Source organism: Leptonychotes weddellii, chromosome 1 (assembly GCF_054177405.1).
Source record: "Leptonychotes weddellii isolate Sample4059 chromosome 1, ASM5417740v2, whole genome shotgun sequence".
In the NCBI taxonomy this organism is placed as follows: Eukaryota; Metazoa; Chordata; class Mammalia; order Carnivora; family Phocidae; genus Leptonychotes; species Leptonychotes weddellii.
In genome coordinates this window covers 183,121,287-183,142,857 of record NC_138369.1, presented here as the reverse complement: position 1 = coordinate 183,142,857, position 21,571 = coordinate 183,121,287, and the positions used below count along the sequence as shown (strand labels likewise).

The following is a 21,571-nucleotide window of genomic DNA, read 5'->3' as shown; positions in this document are numbered from 1 at the left end:
AGAGGCTATCAAAAATCTCCACAGCCGCCCACTCAACAGAAAAAGACGCTAATTTATTTCTTCAAAAGCAAAGCCTTCTTTAGTCTGAATCACAACAAAAGATGCCCATAGGAAGTGTTATCTGCGAAGTTGTTTTCTAATCCAAAGGAAAACAGAAGTAAAGGAAGGTGCAACCCATTCCTCGTCAGTTTCCCTTTCCTGGGGATTCTGATTACATTTCCTCATTGAAGCAAGAAGAGACCGCAATTGTGCGCTGGGTCCACACCATAAGACCGCGTCTGTGCGTAAAAAGGGAAGGAGAAGCGGCAGACCCCGGGGACGCGCTCCCACCTAAAGGAAAGCCGCTTTCTGTTAAATACCATCAGAGTCAGCCCCGGCGGGACGAAACGGCATTGACTGCCCTTCACTGACAGGGATTTTGCAGGCACACGACAGAGAAAAAGAGATGAGCCGGGGACTCGAGGCCCGAGGGAGAGGCGGGCGGCGCGATACCGCTCCCCGCGAGCTCCGGATCCCCGAGAGGCTGGCGGGGAGGCGAGGCTTGGCCAGCCCGCCACGCTCAGGCGGCCGAGGGCAGCGAGGTCAGCCCTGGAAGGGCCGACCGCCCCTACGCCCCCTGGGGAGGGAGGGACCCCACTCGGCCAGCCAGGGCTGCGGACGCCCATTCAGCCCGAAGCCCGTCCAGCGGCCGCCACCCCCTGGGCCGGCCGCGGCGTCCCGGCCTCCCGACGCGGATCAGTCGGTCAAGCGGCCGCCCCGCTGCCACCCCCGGGAGGATGGGGAAAGCCGAGGCGCAGGGGTGGCCGGTGCCGCGCCTCCCGGGCGCGCGGCAAAGGCTGAAGGGCGGCCCGAGGGACGCGCGATGGCCCGGGGGACGGGCGCCCCGGGCGGCCATCGCGCCGACCCCCGCGCCGACCCCCGCCCCCCGCCGCCTCCCCGTCCTTGCCGCCGCCGTCCAGCCCGCCCCTCACCTCATCTCCAGGCGGGTCCGCGCTGCCGCCCCAGGGACAAATCAGTGCAGCTCACTCGCCGCGGGGAGGGACGCAGGAGCCGCAGCCCCGCACACCATCCCCGCCCGCCTGCCCGCCTGCCCGTGCGTCCCGGAGCCCGCTCGGGATTCTCCCTCGCGAGCCGCCGTACTACGGAGCAACCAAGCTGCGCTCCCTCCCCTCTCCTCCGCTCTTCTCTACCTCCTTCGCTCCCTCCCTCGCTCCCTCGCTCCCACCTATCTCCTCTTCTCCCTCCTCTGCCTCTCCCGCCCTCATCCACCCCCTCCATCTCCGCCCACAGATGGGTGGGAACCAACTGTCGGCCAATCGGAAGAAGAGGCCCGCACCCCCTCACCGCCCCCTACCGCTACGCCCGCCCACCGCAGGAACGAGGGAGGGGGCAATTAAAAAAATGGAAAAGGACGGAGTGACAGCCAAATTAACCAATCAGCAAGCGCAAAGGGGGTGGGACTAGGACGGACTTTTCTCCCCACCCCCTTCCCAGAAGGCGTAACCAAAAGCTTCTGGTCTGAGATTTCCCTAACAGGGCTTATGGAGATTTTGTTCCATGGTTTTGGTGCATCTGTCCGTTGTCGTGCGAGGCACTAATTAGGATGCACTCAGCTACATTAGTTACAAAAGGTTTTAAAGGAGAGAACAACGTAGAGGCGAAAAAGACGCGGGTTACAGTCTAGGGACGGCGGTAGGGCAAACGGTTGGAATGAGGAAGGGTGTGGTCTTTAATGGAAATTTGCATAAAACGGAACCTATCCGGGAGACTACAATTTCGCCCATTTATTGGTAGCCCCTGGCGCGACGCTTCTCCTCCAGGCGGTGCATTCCGGGAGATGTAGTTCCGAGTTCGGTTGCTATGGCGTTCTCCACAGCCTCCGGTCCAGGAGTGACGAGCAGCCTGACCAATGGGAGCAGCGCTTGGGCCAGCGGGGGCGGGCCCTCTGCAAAAGGACTCCAAGGTGGCGGTGGGGAAGACGCAGGCCGTTGGGGCGGCTCGGAGGCAGGTGAGCTCCCAGACCCGGGTTCTCTGTCTTGGGAAGCGGGGCTTTGGGCTTTGGGCGCCTCGCGGAACCGTGCAACCCTAGGGTGAATGGTGGTTGGTGTTGCACCCCAACCCCAGACCCCCTCAGGCCCGGGCCTAGCTTAGCTGAGGGGCGGCAAGGACTTGACTGACGATTTCCTGGTCCTTACAGGTTTTGATTGTAGGTTTTAGCTCAGTTTGCATCTCCCTCTACATTTATAGAACCAAAAGTCGAAGTTCCCTCCACTGAATCTCCCAGGTTGGATTTTTGTCCCCAGCTTTTGTTGTTGTTCCTATAATCTGAGTTTCTTTTCTTCCGTACTCCTCTGCCACCGCTTTTCCCCCCCTTCACTTTCCTTTTTCGGTGAACAATTACCTAAAGCAAGGGTATTCTCATTTACATGATTATACGGCCAGGTTTGCCCTCTTAAGATAAACAGCGAGAAACTCTGGAGCTATGCGTGACAATCACCTCAGAATCATGTTGAAGTGCAGATGCTGAATTTGTAGGGCTGGGCGGAGCCCGAGACTCTGCATTTCTCACAACCTCCCGGTGACTGCTAGTCCACGTTCTGAGTAGCAGGGTGTTCTACATCAGCTCTGCTCAATACAAATACAATGCGGGGCACTTAATTTTAAGTTTTCTGGTAGCCACATTAAAAAACATGAAAAGAGGCGCGCCTGGGTGGCTCAGTCGTTAAGCGTCTGCCTTCGGCTCAGGTCATGATCCCAGGGTCCTGGGATCGAGCCCCGCATCGGGCTCCCTGCTCCACGGGAAGCCTGCTTCTCCCTCTCCCACTCCCCCTGCTTGTGTTCCCTCTCTCGCTGTGTCTCTCACTGTCAAATAAATAAATAAAATCTTAAAAAAAAAAAAAAAAAAAGAAAAGAAACACGGGAAATAAATTTTCACAATGTTTCGTTTAACCCAATATATCCAAAATTTATCATTTCAACCCATAATCAAATACTTTAAAATTGAAATATTATAAATTCGTGTATTTATTAGTTTTTTTTTTTTTTTTTAAAGTAAGCTCTACACCCAACATGGAGCTTGAACTCACAATCCCGAGATCAAGAATCAACTGCTCTACAGACTGAGCCAGCTAGGCGCCCCAGTTCTTTTTTTTTTTCTTATAGCGTCTTTGAAATCGAGTGTGTGTTTTACCTTGACAACACGTCTCAGTTATATCTAGACCCAGTTCAAATGTTCCTTAGCCACCTGTGGACTAGTCGCTGCTGTTATTGGCCAGTGCAGGTCCAGATGATCTCGGTGCCCCCTGCAGAAATTAAAAGGTGTTAAAGCTCGAACAGTTGCATGTGATCAAACCCTTTGCTGCTCTGTGAGATGGGCCTGGGAATTAGTTTAGAGAGGTTCTCTGCCCAGTTGGCGGAAATAATAGCAAAAATATCCAACACTTACTGAACGGTTATTTTGTGCTGGGTACTTGTACTGAGTGCTTTGCTTGTATTGCTTCATCTTTACAACAACCCTTGGAGGTAACTACTATTATATTTTGTAGATATGGAATCTAAGGTCTAGAAGGTTAAAATTTAGTAGCCTAAAGCCATACAGCCGGTAAGTAAGAGAACCAGGATTCAAACTCAGGTCAGTTTTGACTTCTAAATCCTGTCAACCACTGCAGTTGTATGATTATTATTTTTTAATCAATAATTTCACTTCATTGATGCCTCTGCTCCAGTTTATGGCAGATGAAATGTTCTGACTTGAAACAGAGAGGGTTTCCTCAAGGTCAATTTGCCTATCAGTTGGAGTGACATATTTTGGTAGTATTATAAATATTCCATGCTATATATATATATTTTAAAATAAGCTCTAGCCCTAGATAGGGCGTGAATTCAGGACCCCAAGATCAAGAGTCTCGTGCTCTAGGGGCACCTGGGGGGCTCAGCTGGTTGAGTGTCCGACTCTTGATTTTGGCTCTTGATTTTGGCTCGGGTTGTGGTCTCAGAAGGGTGGGATGGAGCCTCGCGTTGGGCTCTGCGCTCAGCAGAGTCAGCTTGTCCCTCTCCCCCTGCTCCTGCTCTCTATCTAGATCTAAAATAAGTAAATAAAGTCTTAAAAAAAAAAAAATTGCATGCTCTACTGACTGAGCCATCTCTATGCTATATTATAAATCTTTCTTTTTAAAAAAAATTTTTTTTAATTTATTTGAGAGAGAGAGCAAGCACACAGGTAGAAGCAGAAGAAGAGGGACAAGCGGACTCTGCACTGAGCTCGGAGCCCAACTTGGGGCTCCATCTCACGACCCCAAGATCATGACCTGAGCTGAAACCAAGAGTTGGAGGCTTAACCGACTGAGCCACCCACGTGCTGTATTATAAATAATAAAAGATATTAATTCCCCAGTACTATATCCTGGGCAGTAATGTGTCTTGATGCATTTGTGTACCTCCCTGAAGAAAGAGGAATAGGAAAGCTTGGAAATTCTTAAAGTATTTCACTGTGGAGTTACAGTGTTTTTTTGGTTTTGTTTGTGGTTACATCTTTTTATTATTACTACTATTCTTAAAAATAATACTTGCTCCTGTGAACTTTACATTGAATATTTCAAAGACAACATTATGATGTTTCTAGGCCCACTGAATGGTACTATGCTGAGCTAAGATGAGTTTTATGATTAGAAGAGCAAAAATACACATATCTACACATGCTAAAATATGATATTTTGCAAAATATTTACATTGTAAGAAATACATTTCTATTTTCTATTTCTACATTGTAAGAAATACACATCTTGTGAATTATTTTCTCTTCATTGTGGATTGACTAGTAAATATTTAATCAAAATTACAAATCCTTTTTTGCTTCTGGAGCAAGAAATGGTTTCTTAAGATCCTATAGTGGATTGGAAAATTAAATAAGCATTTACAAACTGCAATAATGTTAGTTAAAAAATGATTGTTAAATCAGCTGGAGAAGGGAGAGTGTGGTAGAGATTTAGAAAGGATTCCTCAAATTGCTTATTTCCCTCATCACCACCTGCATTGTCCCAGTGTTAAGCTAGCATAAAGGGGAAAAGGTCATTCATCACATCACACCATTGCATAATCAGAAGAGGCTGTAGCTTTAATATGGTCATCATATCCCCCATCCTCTCAAACTGATGCTTGAATTGCGTTTATGAAGCCATTGTAAATGTGTATCCAGCCTCTGTTTAAATCAGGCTCCATGCTCACCGAGTGTTTCTCCCTCTCCCTCCCCCTGATCATGCTTTCTTTCACTGTCTTTCTCTCTCAAATAAATAAATAAAATCTTTAAAAAAAAAAAAAAGAAGAAGAAGAAGAAGAAGCAGAGGAAGCTTATCTAGTTAGGACTACCATTCTCCACAACCCGCAACATAATGACATTTGAACCAAACCTCCAGCTAGTTACTTTGATTATGCTAACCAAATTTTTTAACCAAATAATTGAGCATGTGGTTTGACATATTTCTTTATCTGATATGTGGATATGTATGAAAATTCTCACAGATTAAGAACATTGCTAAAACTTAATATATTAAGTCACTTCTTCAGTATAACAAGAGTTACCCCTCACAGTCCAGCTGGCTAGTATAATAATGTTGTGCACCAATCCTGGCATGATGATGAATATATGGGACCACATTTTAGTGCTGACTTCATGTTTTTTTCTGTAGCCTACTGCTTGACAATATATCCTTGATTTCCTTAAAAAGAGGGTGGGTTAGAACTATTATAACTGAATCCTGACCCCATGTGGCCACAGTATTGCAAAGTTGGCATTGGGGACTAATAGAAATGTGAGCATATAAGAGTTTGGACTTTCAGGAATTAAGTTTTCCATAGATGGATTGGGTGAGGGGAGGAAATGAAGCCACTCAGCAGTGTGTGGCCATAGCTGAGGCCTGAGGCATGGCAATATTAGCACATCGCTTGTGCTAACACCCTTCAAAACCAAAAGTAAACAGGTGAGCCAGGACATCATAAAGAAAAAGGAAACTTGGGTCAATAACTTAATACAGAGGAAGGAATGATGATAGGCTCTAAAATATCCTTGATGACTGAAGAGTAGTACCACAAAATCTTGTTTTGGGAAAAGGTGAATCCAGTTTTGTTTTCTGTGTTTTGTTTTGTTTTGTTAAGATTTTATTTATTGTGTACCTGGGGGCTCAGTCAGTTAAGCATCTGCCTTTGGTTCAGGTCATGATCCTAGGGTCCTGGGATCAAGTCCCATGTCAGGTTCCCAGCTCAGTGGGGAGCCTGCTTCTCCCTCTGCCCCTCCTCCCTGCTCAGGCTCTCTCTCCCTTTCAAATAAATAAAAATCTTGAAAAAAAAAAAAAAGATTTCATTTATTTTTAGAGGGAGAGAGAGAGTGGGGGAGGAGCAGAGGGAGAGGGACAAGCAGACTCTGCAGAGTGCAGAGCTGGATGCAGGGCTCTATCCCACAACCCCAGATAATGACCTGAACTGAAACCAAGAGTTGGTTGCCTGAGTACCTAAGTGCCCCAAGATGACTCCAGTTTTATGTCTGTTGAATTTGAGGTAGATCTGATACTCTCAGAACACTTTTGGTCTGGAAGTGTAGATAAGGAATAATCTGTAGAGGTTTTATTTACAATTATTAATAGATGAGAGATTAAGTAGCAGAAGAGCAAATGGCATTTACATTGCTGTTATAACGAAAATGAAACCATTCAAAGTTTCTTCGCATTGGTTTTTTAGAAATCCCTTTAAAGATCAGTATTTTTATTAACTGCTTTCTTGAAGCGTTATACTCAAGTGTTTCTTCTTTGCACCAAAAATTATTTAAAACAGGTGTCTGGGTGCCTAGGTGGCTCAGTCACTTAAGCTTCTGCCTTTGGCTCAGGTCATGATCCCAGGGTCCTGGGATGGAGCCCTGCATGGGGCTCCCTGCTCAGCCGGGAGTCCACTTCACCCTCTGTCCCTCCCCACCATTCATGCACTCGCTCTCTCTCTTTCTCAAATAAATAAATAAATCTCAAAAAAAAAAAAAAGTGTCTTTTAATATTTTTTTTTAAGATTTTATTTTTAAGTAATCTCTACACCCAGCATAGGGCTTGAACTCACAATCCGAGATCAGGAGTCGCATGCTCCACTGACTTAGCCAGCCAGGCACCCCTAAATTAGGTGTCTTGATACTGTTTCTCCAGATTTTTTAATAGGTCTAATGTGTGACCATTGTAAAAATTTAAAGTATTAAAGACATAATTCTCAAGTTGTGGACTTCTGTCAAATATATTTAAAATCTGATGTACTTGAAAAAAATATAAAATCTCTTCTTTTTATAGGGCATATTAGCCTTCATTTTTTTTTTTTTTTAAGATTTTATTTATTTATTTGACAGAGAGAGACACAGCAAGAGAGGGGATACAAGCAGGGGGAGTGGGAGAGGGAGAAGCAGGCTTCCCGCTGAGCAAGGAGCCCAACGCGGGGCTCAATCCCAGGACCCTGGAATCATGACCTGAGCTGAAGGCAGAGGCTTAATGACTGAGCCACCCAGGCACCCCTAGCCTTCGTTTTTAAACAGGTTTATTTTCTTTTTTGAAAAAATTTATTTATTTGACAGAGAGACAGCGAGAGAGGGAACATAAGCAGGGCGAGTGGGAGAGGGAGAAGCAGGCTTCCCACTGAGCAGGGAGCCGGATGCGGGGCTTGATGCAGGCCTCGATCCCAGGACCCCGGGATCATGACCTGGGCCAAAGGCAGACGCTCAACCAACTGAGCCACCCAGGTACCCCTAAACAGGTTTATTTTCATTTAAAAGTTTTATGTAGCACTTTTCACAAAGTTTACAGTGAACATATAATTTTGAAGTTTTACATGACATTCATTCTTGGAAATGTCATGGTAAGTATTATATATCTTAATTTATATTTTTATTTTATAAAATATTAAATATTAAGCTATTTGGGACACTGGATGACTCAGACAGTTAAGCGTCTTGATTTCAGCTCAGATCATGATCTCAGGGTTGTGGGATCGAGCCCGGTGTTTCTGCTAAAGATTCTCCCTCTCTCTCTCTCTCTCTCTGCCCCTCCCCCTCCGTCTCTCTCCCTCTGTTAAAAAAAAAAAAAAGATACTCGGCTATTTTATTTTGTGTGTGCAAATATCTTTACATTCAATAAAAATTTTATTAAATAGTGGACTAAATGTTTCATTTAATCTAGACCAGTGCCTAAGAAACTGTACTATCCATTCTACCATTTTCTTAGTGTTAAGAACTCAGTATTCCTTTTGGTGGTCTGCAAAAGAAGTAAATAACATTTCCTCAATTTTCTTCTGGCCACTTTTCTGAAAAAACTTTTCTTTCTTCACTTTGTAACTTTGAGGATATTTTTGTTCCCACATGGTTTTTTGTTTTGTTTTGTTTGTTTTTTTAAAGGTTTTATTTATTTATTTGACAGAGAGAGAGAGCGAGAGAGGGAACACAAGCAGGGGGAGTGGGAGAGGGAGAAGCAGGCTTCCCGCTGAGCAAGGAGCCCAATGTGGGGCTTGATTCCAGGACCCTGGGATCATGACCTGACCCGAAGGCAGACGCCTAATGACTGAGTCACCCACATGGGGTTTTTTTGGACCAACTAAACTACTTTTTTTTCGGGGCGCCTGGGTGGCTCAGTTGGTTAAGCGACTGCCTTCGGCTCAGGTCATGATCCTGGAGTCCCTGGATCGAGTCCCGCATCGGGCTCCCTGCTCTGCAGGGAGTCTGCTCCTCCCTCTGACCCTCCCCCCTCTCATGTGGTCTCTGTCTCTCTCATTCTCTCTGTCTCAAATAAATAAATAAAATCTTTGGGAAAAAAATAAATAAATAAAATAAACTACTTTTTTTTCTACTAATCAGGCCAGTTTTAACTTCATTTGGAAGAACCATTTAGGACAATCTGACTAAAAATGTTGACATTATTATGTATATAATATTTGCTTTAGGGGACACTGGGGATACAAACAAGCACTTATCCTCCAGAATCTTTGAAATTGGGGTACATGCAGTATGACGCCCATCTGACTGCTGATCTGGGAAACAGGCCATATGTTTTTTTGTTTTTTTTTTAAAGATTTTATTTATTTATTTGACACAGAGAGAGAGACAGCGAGAGAGGGAACACAAGCAGGGGGAGTGGGAGAGGGAGAAGCAGGCTTCCCTCGGAGCAGGGAGCCTGACGCGGGGCTCGATCCCAGGACCCTGGGATCATGACCTGAGCTGAAGGCAGACACTTAATGACTGAGCCACCCAGGTGCCCCCAGGCCATATGTTTTAAGAAGCATTGCACAGGGTTGCCTGGCTGGCTCAGTCAGAGGAGCATGCGACTCTTGATCTCCAGGTTGTGAGTTCGAGCCCCATGTTCAGTATAGAAATTACTAAAAAAAGTAAATAATCTTTTTAAAAAAAATGCAATGGGCAGAGAAGACAGTGGCTTCTGGAATTACAACAGGAGCTGCTTTGAAATCAAGGTGTTGATGCAATTGTTTCATTTCTCAAAAAGGAACTACTAGTAGCTCCAGACTGAGTAGGAGCAGTGATTTCTTTATTTAATAATAATAGATATTGATTCGTCCAAGTAATAGCATGGGAAAACCTGCTAGTTAGTAAGTGAGTAAAGCACGGTTTTGTTTGTTGGTATGTAACGAAATCTGGAAGTATGGAACAGATAGGGTAGATTGAGTGTCACTGGGGGTGATTTCAGAGAAGGAGTAGGACTTGAGTTGTATTCACTTGACAGAATCTGTAGAGTAAGTTTGGCACAGTCTCAGAGAACAAGCGATGCCTGGAAGTCCTGAGAGAGGGATGACCAGATGGTGTAAGGTCACACTGACTAGCTCAGAAAGAGAATGTGTGTTAGGAAAACAGGGGAGTAAAGTAGATTAGAGACAGTGAGTATGCATTTTAGACAGCCTTGAAAGACAGGCAGAAGAGGCTGGATTTAAAGTTGTAGGGATGGGGCGCCTGGGTGGCTCAGTCGTTAAGCGTCTGCCTTCAGCTCAGGTCATGATCCTGGGATTGAGCCCCACATCGGCTCCCCGCTCAGTGGAGTCTGCCTCTCCCTCTCTCTCTCTCTGCCCCTCACCCCGCTCGAGTCTGCTTCTCCCTCTGCTCCTTACCCTGCTTGTGCTCTCTCTCAAATAAAGAAAATCTTTAGAAAAAAATAAAAATAAAGTAGGGGGGGCGACAGGCTCACTCAAGTTGGTAGAGTGTGATTTTTGATCTCGGAGTTGTGAGTTCAAGCCCCACACTGGGTGTGGAGATTACTTAGAAAAATAAAATAAAATCTTTAAAAAATTATAGGGACTACATAGCTACTCTGTCTATGCTTAGTCTTTCCCCTCTCCCCTGCCACCACAGCCAACACACTGACATACACACACCTGCAACCAACGGTTAGAATTAACTTAACATCTGACCTACCTCTACCTCTGAAGGAAAGAATATACCATATGTTAATTAATTGAATTTAAATAAAATAAAATTTTTTTTTAAATGTTCTTAATAAGATAGTTTGTAAAAGACCCAAAATGGAAACAATCAAATATCTGTCTGGAGTGGAATAGATAAATAATAATTTAATCACCCAATAGCATAACAAGGGTAATGAATGAACCACAATACAGGAAACAGCATAGATGATGCTCACAGATGTGATATTGAGAGAAAGAAACCAGACATGATGGAGTATGATTTCACTTCTATAAAGTCAAAAACGTACAAAACTAATCTGTGCTGTTAAAACTTGGAATGTTGAGTATCTCTCAGAGGGGAAGGTGGTGACTAGAAAGGGAACGAGGAAGCTTCTGGAGTTCTAGTGATGCCGTGTTTCTTTGCTGTGACATGGCCATATTCACTTTGCAAGATTCAGTAAGCAGTACATTTAGGATCCGTGAACTTGGCTGTGTGTATCTTATACTTTTAAAAAATAGTCTTGCCATAGAATTATAGTTGACCCCTGAACAAATCTGAGATTAGGAGAACCAACCTTCCAAGTGGTTGAAAACCTGCATGTAACTTTTGACTCCCCCAAAACTTAACTCCTAATATAGCCTACAGTTGACTGAAAGCCTTACTGGTAACAGTCAACATATATTTTCTATGTTATATGTATTATATTCTGTACTCTTACCATAAAGTAAGCTACTGAAAAGAAAAAAAAATTTTTTTAAGATTTTATTTATTTATTTGACAGAGAGAGACACAACGAGAGAGGGAGCACAAGCAGGGTGAGTGGGAGAGGGAGAAGCGGGCCTCCCGCGGAGCAGGAAGCCCGATGTGGGGCTCCATCCCAGGACCCTGGGATCATGACCTGAGCCCAAGGCAGACGCTTAACGACTGAGCCACCCAGGCGCCCCATGAAAAGAAAATTTTAACAGAATCATAAGGAAGAGAAAATACATTTACAGTACTGTACTATAAAAAATAAAAATCCATGTATAAGTGGACCTGTGCAGATCAAGCTCATGTTGTTCAAGAGTCAGCTATATTATGAAAATTAAACAATTGTGGAATCCTTAGAGATGCTCTTGATTTCCGCTCAGGTCCTGATCTCAGAGTCTTGATCTCAGGGTCATGAGGTCCAGGCCCTGTAGGGCTCTGTGCTCAGCAGGGCGTCTGCTTGAGATCCTCTTCCTCTGCCCCCCCCCCACCCGCTTGAGAGTGTGTGCATCCCTGCGTGTTCACTCACTCTCTCTCCCTCCCAAATAAATAAATCTTAAAAAAAAAAAAAAAGGCCTTGAAAGCCTTTAAATGCCACCTTTGGTAATGCAAATTGAGATCTGTGGCCCTCGTAAAAGTTTTTTTAAGTACATCTAATAATTTTTATTGAAGAGCAAAGTGAAATTAAGCACCAGCTCACCTTGGTGTGGAAGGTTGAACTGTCAGCCCATTCTTAGTAAAACATGTACTCAGAGATTATTGCATATTCTCTTGTTTGACCACTTTCAAGAGTTATTATCTAAATTTTTTGTTTGGAAACTACATTTATAGTTGTCATTTTATCCTTTGCCAGCATTATTTTTCAAGTTTTGCTTTCATTTTAGTCTGGAAGAACATTTTGTTTCATGTTTATATATATATATGTATGAATTTTTTTTAGGTGACTATGAAAGGCTTATATTTTCAAAAGAGTTCTACAAATGAAGAAATAACATTTGTATTTCAAGAAAGGGTAAGAAAAATGGTTTAATTATTAAATGAAAAAGGTAGTTTATTTTCTATATATAATAGAACCAGTTTTAAATGACCTTTTATAAGTTATTTTGAGTGGAACCGAGTAAAAAATTACTTAAACGAAACTTACAAACTCCTTTAATCTTATGTGAAAATGGTGCTCCATATTATAGTATAACTGTATTTTTTAAAGAGTTGCTTCAGAAGAGTTTTTAGTTCCTCAGGGTGGTGGTATAAAGCATATTAGGAAAACAGAACAACCTTGATAGTCTTATAAGTTGCAAAATTAACCCAACATATTCAGAATACCACAATAAAGTGACTATTCAGATTGTAGCCATTTTTCAGAAAATATTTCTCCCATGTTGTAAAATAAAAGCAGTAGAAAGGCATTGTTTTCCATACTAAATTCTGAGCTTTGCAAAATTACCTCATTTGCTAAACTCTAAATTGTCTCTTGTTTTTGCCCACTGTAAAACAGGTAGTAGAATTTTCATATACTGGTGATTGTTTGAAAGGTTTGTAGCAAGCCAAAATCATTCTACTGTCAACTTAGGGCCCAAAACTACGTGCTTTATTTATTTCATGGTAGTAATAAGGATTTCTGGATCATGAACACAATCCAATTTTTCTGTTATCTTTTACTAACTCCAAAATTAGTTAGGTCAGGAATCAAAATCTTAGACAGCTTGTCTTCTACCATTGAGTCAGGATGAAGGTCTCAGGTTTAATTGGCTCTTGGGAAGAATCATTTACAGGTTCATACAATCATGAGTAAAATCTACACATTTATCGATAATATTGAAGATCTTCATAATATCACCAAATAACTATCATATCTGAAACTTAAAAAGAGATACTCCCAGAGTAGTGTATTCAAGTCAAATAAAACAGTGATCTCTTTGATAGGTTGTAGGAGGGGCTACAAAAGTAGCTATTCTTACCCAGCTTTTGATCTCATTTTTGGGCATATCACGAGTTGAGGGGAATATTTTAATTATTGGTACCAGGATATGGTTATTTGGCAGAAGTGATAATATATTTCATATATAATACAGGTGGGTGACATTGAGTGCCTGACTGTGAATGATTCTTTGCCTTTGAAGTATATCTAGCTGTGGAATAGTGGGATAATTAAGATCCTTTAAGTTTGTATTTTGACCCCAAAATCCCTTGGGGCATGCTGAAATGTCTAAGACAGATGTTAAATAAGGTAAGTTAAATAAAAGATACACAAGTAACACCAAGCAACTTCATTTATAGCATTAAGAAAATTCCAAAATCAGTGAAGGCTATATGTCATGCGTATAAGGATATCCCTGTATGTGTGAAGATTTGATGCTTTGAGATTAGATTGAAATAAAGTACAGTATTTGTTGCTCTCCTTTTTACCCTAAAAATTTACTACCTACACATATATCCATGTTGGTATCTATACATTTTTAAAATAACTATGGCTTTTTAAACATTTTACCCCAAAATTCCCCTTCTATTGTTTTTATTATATACTATGCGATAATTACTTATGGCTTTTTCAGTTAAGTTAGCTATAAGATTTGGGGTCTGTTTAATTTTGTTCAATTATGTATGACATTTTTCATAACAGAAAGGTATGTTCTCAAAGGAATGTGTTATTTGGTTCTAGGAAAATCTTCCTGTTATAGAGGATTACTATGTGAAAGTTCAAGTTAAAGCTTGTGCTCTGAGCCAGATAAATACAAAGGTATGATGCTTTTATTTTGACCAAAAGTCAAATGAGAGTTTCCTGGTATATTTAGTGTACAAATATATAATGATAACTGACTTCTGAGTGCCAAAAAGTTAATACCCTTAGAAGACTAAAACAGCTAGGGAAAAAATGTAATGTCAATTTGTGTGTTTCTGTATTAAATTATTATCTAACTAAAGTCAGACATTTTATATTATTATAGGAAAATATTTTATAAACTCCTTTACATTGTGAAAGGGTGAGAATTTATAATTCCTAAGGCCTATTAGGGAAGAAATTACTTTTTTTTTTAAGATTTTATTTATTTATTTGAGAGAGAGAGACAGAGAGCACAAGCAGGGAAGGGACAGAAGGAGAGGGAGAAGCAGATTCCCCACTAAGCAGGGAGCCTGACATGGGGCTCAATCCCAGGCCCTGGGATCATGACCTGAGCCAAAGGCAGACGCTTAACCAACTGAGCCACCCAGGCGCCCCAAGGAAGAAATTACTTTTATAAATATAGTAAAAATAAAACTACAAATCTGATCAGTGATTTATTAACTACTCTGTAGCTATTTCTAGTCTTTAGAAAGGGTTCATATTCTTCTTGTCATGTCTCTTTTTCTTTCTCTTGCTCATACTTACACATCCCCAACCTCATACCACCCCAAAGTAATCATCCTTTATTGACAGGAAGTCTTCAAATAGTAAATGAAGTGTGGTTAAATGTGCCATGATAAATAAAGCAGGTCCACTTACTCAGTTTTGTAAAGATTAATACTATAGTTTTATTGGACCCTTAACTTACTGGATTATAATGCCATCATAATTTCTAGGAATCTAAAAGTTTTCTGCAATAGTCACATTTAGGAAAATTACAGAACGAGGTCAGAGGTTTCCACTGAACGACATGAGCATGACTTGCAAAGCAAATTAGTCAGATGCCTAGAAATCCTTTCACCAAAAGTGCTAGTACTTACTACTCCTTGTCTGCCAGGTTCTATGTTCAGACCATCCAAGTGTTCTTTCTAAAACTATGAAAAATTCATTGAAATCTCCAGTCTCGGAAAATTATCTCCATGTCTACAGAAAGAAATAGTAAATTAGAGTAAAATCAATTTAATGAAATATTGCCCACCAACATAGTAATGTAACAAAATCCTGTGGTGGGTGAAGGACCCAGGATGCAATTGTTTTGTTGTTGGTTTTTTTTTAAGATTTTATTTATTTATTTGACAGAGAGCAAGAGAGCACAAGCAGGGGGAGGAGCAGGGAGAGGGGGAAGCAGGCTCCCCACTGAGCAGAGAGCCCGATATGGGGCTGATCCCAGGACCCTGAGATCATGAACGACAGGATGCAGTTGTGACATGATTAAAGCTCTGTGAAAGTCTGCATGAAAGAAATATTGTAGAACACCCAGTATTTCTATAAGCATGTCATAGGAACATCTTAGGAAAAGCATAAAGTTCCACATTGAAAAAGAGCCTTTTCTGGCAATCAACTGTATACAGGAGATCGGAAAATTTTAAAATAAAGGAAATATACAGAAGAATTATTTCAATTTATTTTTCTTGTGGTTCCTACAATCCTATATCTTTAAATATGCCTAGCATCTCTAGTATTATTATAAAAGCATAAATGGCAGGAACTTAAACTACAGGTTTATGTACACTCTGCCACTTTAAAAGTCAAGTACCTAAATGGTTCAGAACCCAACAAAATACTTACCTCTTAAAAAATAATTTATCCTTGGGGCACCTGGGCAGCACAGTCGGATGGGCGTCTGACTCGGTTTCAGCTCAGGTCGTGATCTCAGGGTTGTGAGATCAAGCCCCTCGTTGGGCTCCACGCTCAGCACAGAGTCTGCTTGAGATTCTCTTCCTCTCCCTCTGCCCCCTCCTAAAAAAAATAAATAAATCTTTAAAAAATAATAACCTATTCTTAAAGAAAAGAAACTCCAATCTGAAATTATATGGCAGTTTCCCTTATGTTATATCCATCCCTTTTTCCCACCTGCCCCTTACCTAAGACTTTTGAGAAATGCTCAGATGGTGTCCAAAGATATTGGAATGGAGAACCTTTTGTTCTCACTGGCTACATCTCCTTTATTCAACAATGTCCTCTCCAAATTCCCTTCGCCCCACCAGAATGAAGTGACTGGTAAAAAGTATTTAGTCAACCAAGAAGAGTTTTGGCCATAATTTCCTTTCATACTTGGCAAGTAAAAATGCTAAACAAAGGATGTTAATGGTGATTTGAATAATAATATCCATACATAAATTCTACAGATCAACTAATTACTTAGCAAACTCTTGGTTTCCTACTATAGAGAGAAACTTATTTTGTGAAGTTGTTTGGTTTCCTACTATAGAGAGAAACTTATTTTGTGAAGTTATTTGCTTTGTCTTTATTATTTCCTACAATAGAGAGAAACTTATTTTGTGAAGTTATTAACTCCAAAAATTAAAGTCATATTTGCTTTTTCTGTGGTCTGATTTTTGCTCTTGCTTTCCTTATGTATGAGAAAAGGCCAGGATTTATTCTTAACAATAAACAGTCTTTGTCATGATTTAGCTTCTGGCAGAAATGAAGATGGAGAAAGATTTCTTTCCTGTTGGGAGAGAAATTGCTGGAATTGTGTTAGATGGTAAGTTTATAGATGTAAATATCTGCACTTATTTTCGAAGATGAATGAATTAAATGGTAGCTAATTGGTTTACCAGTACATAAAATTATGTACATAATTATAAAGAAATGTTTCCCTTTTTTAATTAAAAAGAAAAGTGGAACTTAATTGGTATTTTTTTAATTTTTATTTATGTATTTTTTAATTGGTGTTTTATAATTAAAAAAGAAGCTTATTAGAGTTTAATAAATATTTGGGGATTATATGTTTAAATCCATGAGTAATCATATTCAATGGAATGACCAATGTTGTTCTTTTTATAATGTTTACAAACTATAAATTACTTGTGTAGGTTGGCTCTGGGCCAAAATTTATAATAGTAACTACATTCACATTCAGTTTTTTAAGTTTGCCTAAAATTGAGCATTTAAAAGCAGTCTGCTCATGCAAAAATGGGCTCTGGAGAGAAATAAGCAGTTAAGATTTTATGATTGCCTTAAATCAAAAAAAAATTTATAAGTTTTATTTAGTAAATAGTGGTCTTAACTTGCAAGACAGTAATCCTAAGTATTTGAGATAATTTGTTTCTAAATAGACCTACTTTTCATATTCATTGCTAATAGGTAGTTCATGATCAATCAGTACGTTTGCTCTTTCTGCATATGTGAATGAATGAGTATGTAATATGAGTTAGACTGAGTTTTACCTGTGATTTTAATCTGTAATATATTTGACTCTTAATTTCATTTCTTCTGTCTTCTGCTCAGACTGTAGGAAAATAAAAATAAGGATTCTAATCTCCAGAACATGATCATTGTCCTGTCATTTAATTCATTCATTCATTTATACCACATTTAGTGAGCATTTGCTAAGTGCTTGGAATATTAAATGAGACAAGAGTCCCTGCCCTCAATGAATTTACTATCTAGGGGAAAGACAGATCCATCCACATGAGCAGATAATTATGAAAGCTCAGAAAAGAGCTACCCAGCCCGGCCAGAAGAAGCAGGAAAGACTTCTTGGGCACATTAACCAGACACTAAGGAGGAGAATCATACTCAGCACAGAGGATATCATGAACAAAGACAGGAGCAAGTAATAATGTGATATATTATAAGAATTACAGAGTTTGGTGTTGCCAGAGCAAAAGGAAAGTTCTGGGCAGGAGTCAGGGGCAAGATACTTGACAGCAGAGAAACATTTTGACAAGAAAATTCTCCTTTAAAAATAGCAGAATAAAAGGTAACAAACAAAATATTTTAATAATATGAACACTGATTCCTTACCTCCAAAATATGAGGCAGGAGGGTAGACAAGGGCCAGAGCCATATGAGCCTCATATGTCATATTGGGTTATAGGGAAGGTTATTGGTGTGGCCATATGAAGGGTACTTTTGAGGCTGTAGGCAAGAGGACTGGTTGAGTCATAGACTAACAGGCAAGAGATGACAAAGTCCATAACCTAGATAGTGATGGCAGAGGTGTGTGTGGAGGAAATACTGGGGAAGTAAAGTCAGCAGGACTGAATAATTAACGAACAGGAGAATAAAAGCAGGTTTAAGAGCCAGGAGTGATTTACCCGATTCTGGTTAAGATATGAATTGGTGCCACTATTTGAGAAGGGAAAAGGATCTGATTCGGAGGAAGATGGCGAGTTTAGATTTATACTTGTTGAGTTCAAGGTACTTAAGTGACATCTCACTGGAGACGTCTATCAAGCAATTGTGTGAGTTTAAACTCAAAGGTAAGAGAGTTCCTGCTAGAAATGTATATATTTGAGAGTTGTCCGCATGTCATTTGTATTTGAAATCAGAGTTGATGAGCCCACTCAGGGAGAGAGTAGAAATGGAGGAGGCCACTCTTTGGAGGACAACTGAAAGGAGTGTGAAGGTAGCCAACTGAAAAGGATCAGAATGATCCCAGGAAGACCAGGATCAACAGCCGAAGGGAAAGGGAAAAGTACAGTGCATCAGAAGCCAAAAATATTGGGGGATGATGGCGCAGGAGGGATCCAAAGAAAGAGCAAACTGTGAAAAGAAGATTTGAAAGTAGGAATATCAAACTTAGAGTTGCTTACAGAGTACCAACAAGCTCTGGAACCATCTTGCCCATCACCAGCCAAAGAGGCCACTTCCAGATTCACAGCTTCCTTCTTCCTTATTGTGTTACCTTAGTTTCATTGTCTGTTAACTAGGAATAATAATACCTACGTCATGGGTTAAATGTGATGAAGATCAAATGTGATACTGCAAGTAGGCATTCAACAATGTTTGGGTTTTTCCTTTCCTTTCTTCTTGTTACTATTTGAACAAAAATATTCTAAAGAATTGGCTGATGGTAGAGGCTCTTTCTCTGTGTGTGCAGAGAAAATGTAACTATCATTTCTATCTAGTTCCAAGAAAATTCTTGACACCGGTCTGAATTTATTTCTAATAATCTCAAATCAAAATAATTCTATGCATGACTCATACCAGAATCTACCATTGTATGTCTGAGATTCTGTACCTAAAATAATGATAGGAGATTGGGCTCGCCACAGGAGGGGTGGAAAGCAGTGTAATTATCGTAAGAGCTGCAGAGTGGATTATTTTCCTTTATTCCTTCATTCCTAGCTAAATAGACATACTCCTCTGTGGTGTCAACAGCCACATGGCCCAGATTTTCTGGAGAATTGTGTGCAGAATCCAGATTTGAAGTGTCCTACAGTCTTTATTATTGACCATCAAAACATCCTAGAAGTTCTTGGCCTTTTCTCTGAGTTAGTGACTTTTTTTATAAACCCATGGATTTATTTTAATAGTTAAGTAAGGGTGATATTTGATAACCTCACAATACAAATTGTTAATTTTCTCCCCTCTTTAAGTTGGAAGCAAGGTATCATTCTTTCAGCCAGATGATGAAGTTGTCGGTAAGTTATGATTTACAATCCTATTGCAAGTAATCTGTTTTATTGTCATCTCTTCTTTTTCTAAGACAACTATTAATGTTTATTGTATTATCGTATGCTTTGTATAGGATACATGTATCCTGATTTTTAAAATTTGCTCACAAATATCCACTGATGAAGAAAATTGGGAGTTTAATCTCAATAGCAGAATATTTAAAACTTTCATAGGTAGAAGGATGACCATAGTTGTTACTTTGGTTGGTGCAGCCCTTTCCTGACAGGACCCCAGTCTCTGACTAGACTGCAGATTCTGGAAAACACAGTCACAGTCACCTGCTTGAAGACCACCGACTGACTTGGCTATGTGGAGGCTCCGCTCTCCATATCCAGCTTGCATTTCACGGAGCTGTTCCCTCACTACACTCATAAAACCAAAAGTTTACTGGAAACCCTTAGTTTATTGGTTATTTTAAAAATCCATAGTGAATACTATTCTGCAAATACATATACTTATACTATCATATCCTAAACAGTCACACAAACATAAAATATGACTTTAGTAGTAGTCTTGAAAATTACCATTTCTATATGGAAAATACTCATAGGAAGATACTCACTTAAATTTAGAAAATATTTAATTTTATGGAATACTTGAAGTCATTAAGAACAGATTTGTAAGAAGGTTTTCACCAGGTTTTTATGGGATTGCCTTCGACTCATGTGTTTTTTTGGGAGAATTTATTATTTCTTTCTTTTTTATTCATCCAAGAAGTCAATGACACTGTGTTACTCAAGAGACCAAAAATAAAATCAGACCAGCATAGAGGAAAATGGGATTTTACTGGAAACATCTTACAGAACCAAACTGTGGGAAGGTAGCTGTGCATCAGGGACAATTTACTGAGGAGCTCAGGTGCCCCCAACACTCTGACTTGACTCTACATCGGACACCATCTTTACCATCACTGAGAAGTGACAGAAGAGGGAGAAAAAGAAATACAATACAGGCAATAGAGCATTCATGACAGAAAATGAACAGTCCACTTCCCTTCCATACTTCTGAGGTCTCTCCGTTCCCCACACTAGTAATTACTGCAATCCTCCTCAAAACTCTAGTGAACAAAATGTAGACCAATACTTACCGGCATCTCATTAGGAATGAATTCATTATGGGATTGTTTCTCTTAAGTTTCTCCTGTTAATTTCCAGGAATTCTGCCCCTGGATTCTGAAGACCCTGGACTTTGTGAAGTTGTTAGAGTGCACGAGCATTACTTGGGTACGTGCCAGTCTTTTACAGCTCCTGTAAGTCTTGCATCATTGATGTGTGTGGTGTTTAGTAACATCGCAATGTTTTTGCATCTACCTTATGTAATAAATAACTGTTGGCTGGTCACCTGAACACTGCTAGCTTATATTTAGTATCCATAAAATTAATATTCAGACCAAACAGCATGTAGACCTTTAAGTTTCACTTATACTGGAGTGGTAAGAGGTTTAAAAAGTGGTTTCTTTCTTGGGTCTGAGATCATATCCCTGACAGAATTTTTTTTTAAATTGAAGGATAGTTGGCATACAATGTTACATTAGTTTCAGGTGGAGAATTTTCTTTTTTACTTCTTATTCTTGGTTATTAGTTGAAACTAAAAATATAAAATCTAGATAAAATCTGTAGAGTCTGAGACAGGAAAGAGTCAAGAACACTTGTCTTTGGTTTCTATTGCTAATGTATTTTGACCAGTTTAGTTTAACTGAAATATTAATTTTTTAATTTTTCCTACAGTAATTCACTTCTTGACTATTTAAAAAAAAATAAACACATACACACACTTTAGGAAACCATAGTGAAAAGATGCTGCATCTCCCTAGTAATCAGGGAAAGGCAAATTAAAACCACTTCAGGATACTGTTAAGCATCCACACGATTGACAAAATTTTATAAAGTCTAACCATCCCAAGTGTCGGCAAGGATGTGAAGCAATGGAACCTTTTATGCACCAGGAGTGTAAATTGATACAAATGCTTTAGAAAAGGGGGCACCCAGTTGGCTCAGTCCGTACAGCATTTGACTCTTGATTTCAGGATTGTAAGTTCGAGCCCCAGGTTGGGTGTAGAGATTACTTAAAGATAAATAAATAGGGGCACCTGGGTGTTTCATTCATTAAGCATC

General features: G+C 40.4%; 2 protein-coding genes across 6 annotated transcripts in view; one reads left to right on the top strand and one right to left on the bottom strand.

Moving 5' to 3' along the window:
- Window positions 1-1,257, bottom strand: part of ITSN1 (intersectin 1) — a 203,945-nt gene extending 202,688 nt beyond the window's left edge. The window contains exon 1 of the mRNA XM_081819518.1: window positions 972-1,257. The gene's annotated coding sequence lies outside the window, so the exon portion shown is untranslated. The remainder of the gene's footprint in view (window positions 1-971) is intronic.
- Window positions 1,258-1,855: 598 nt separating this feature from the next.
- CRYZL1 (crystallin zeta like 1) overlaps window positions 1,856-21,571 on the top strand; it is a 37,806-nt gene continuing 18,090 nt past the window's right edge. Inside the window, exons 1-7 of one of the 5 annotated variants that reach the window (XM_081799670.1) lie at window positions 1,946-2,008; window positions 3,546-3,631; window positions 12,108-12,179; window positions 13,827-13,904; window positions 16,464-16,536; window positions 19,379-19,423; window positions 20,612-20,680. In XM_081799670.1, coding sequence (XP_081655796.1) covers window positions 12,114-12,179; window positions 13,827-13,904; window positions 16,464-16,536; window positions 19,379-19,423; window positions 20,612-20,680 — 331 coding nt within the window. In that variant the 5' untranslated portion in view covers window positions 1,946-2,008; window positions 3,546-3,631; window positions 12,108-12,113. Of the gene's footprint in view, window positions 2,009-3,545; window positions 3,632-12,107; window positions 12,180-13,826; window positions 13,905-16,463; window positions 16,537-19,378; window positions 19,424-20,611; window positions 20,681-21,571 lie in introns of all 5 variants that reach the window. The other 4 variants (XM_031031392.2, XM_031031393.2, XM_031031396.2 and 1 more) reach the window with 4 other exon arrangements.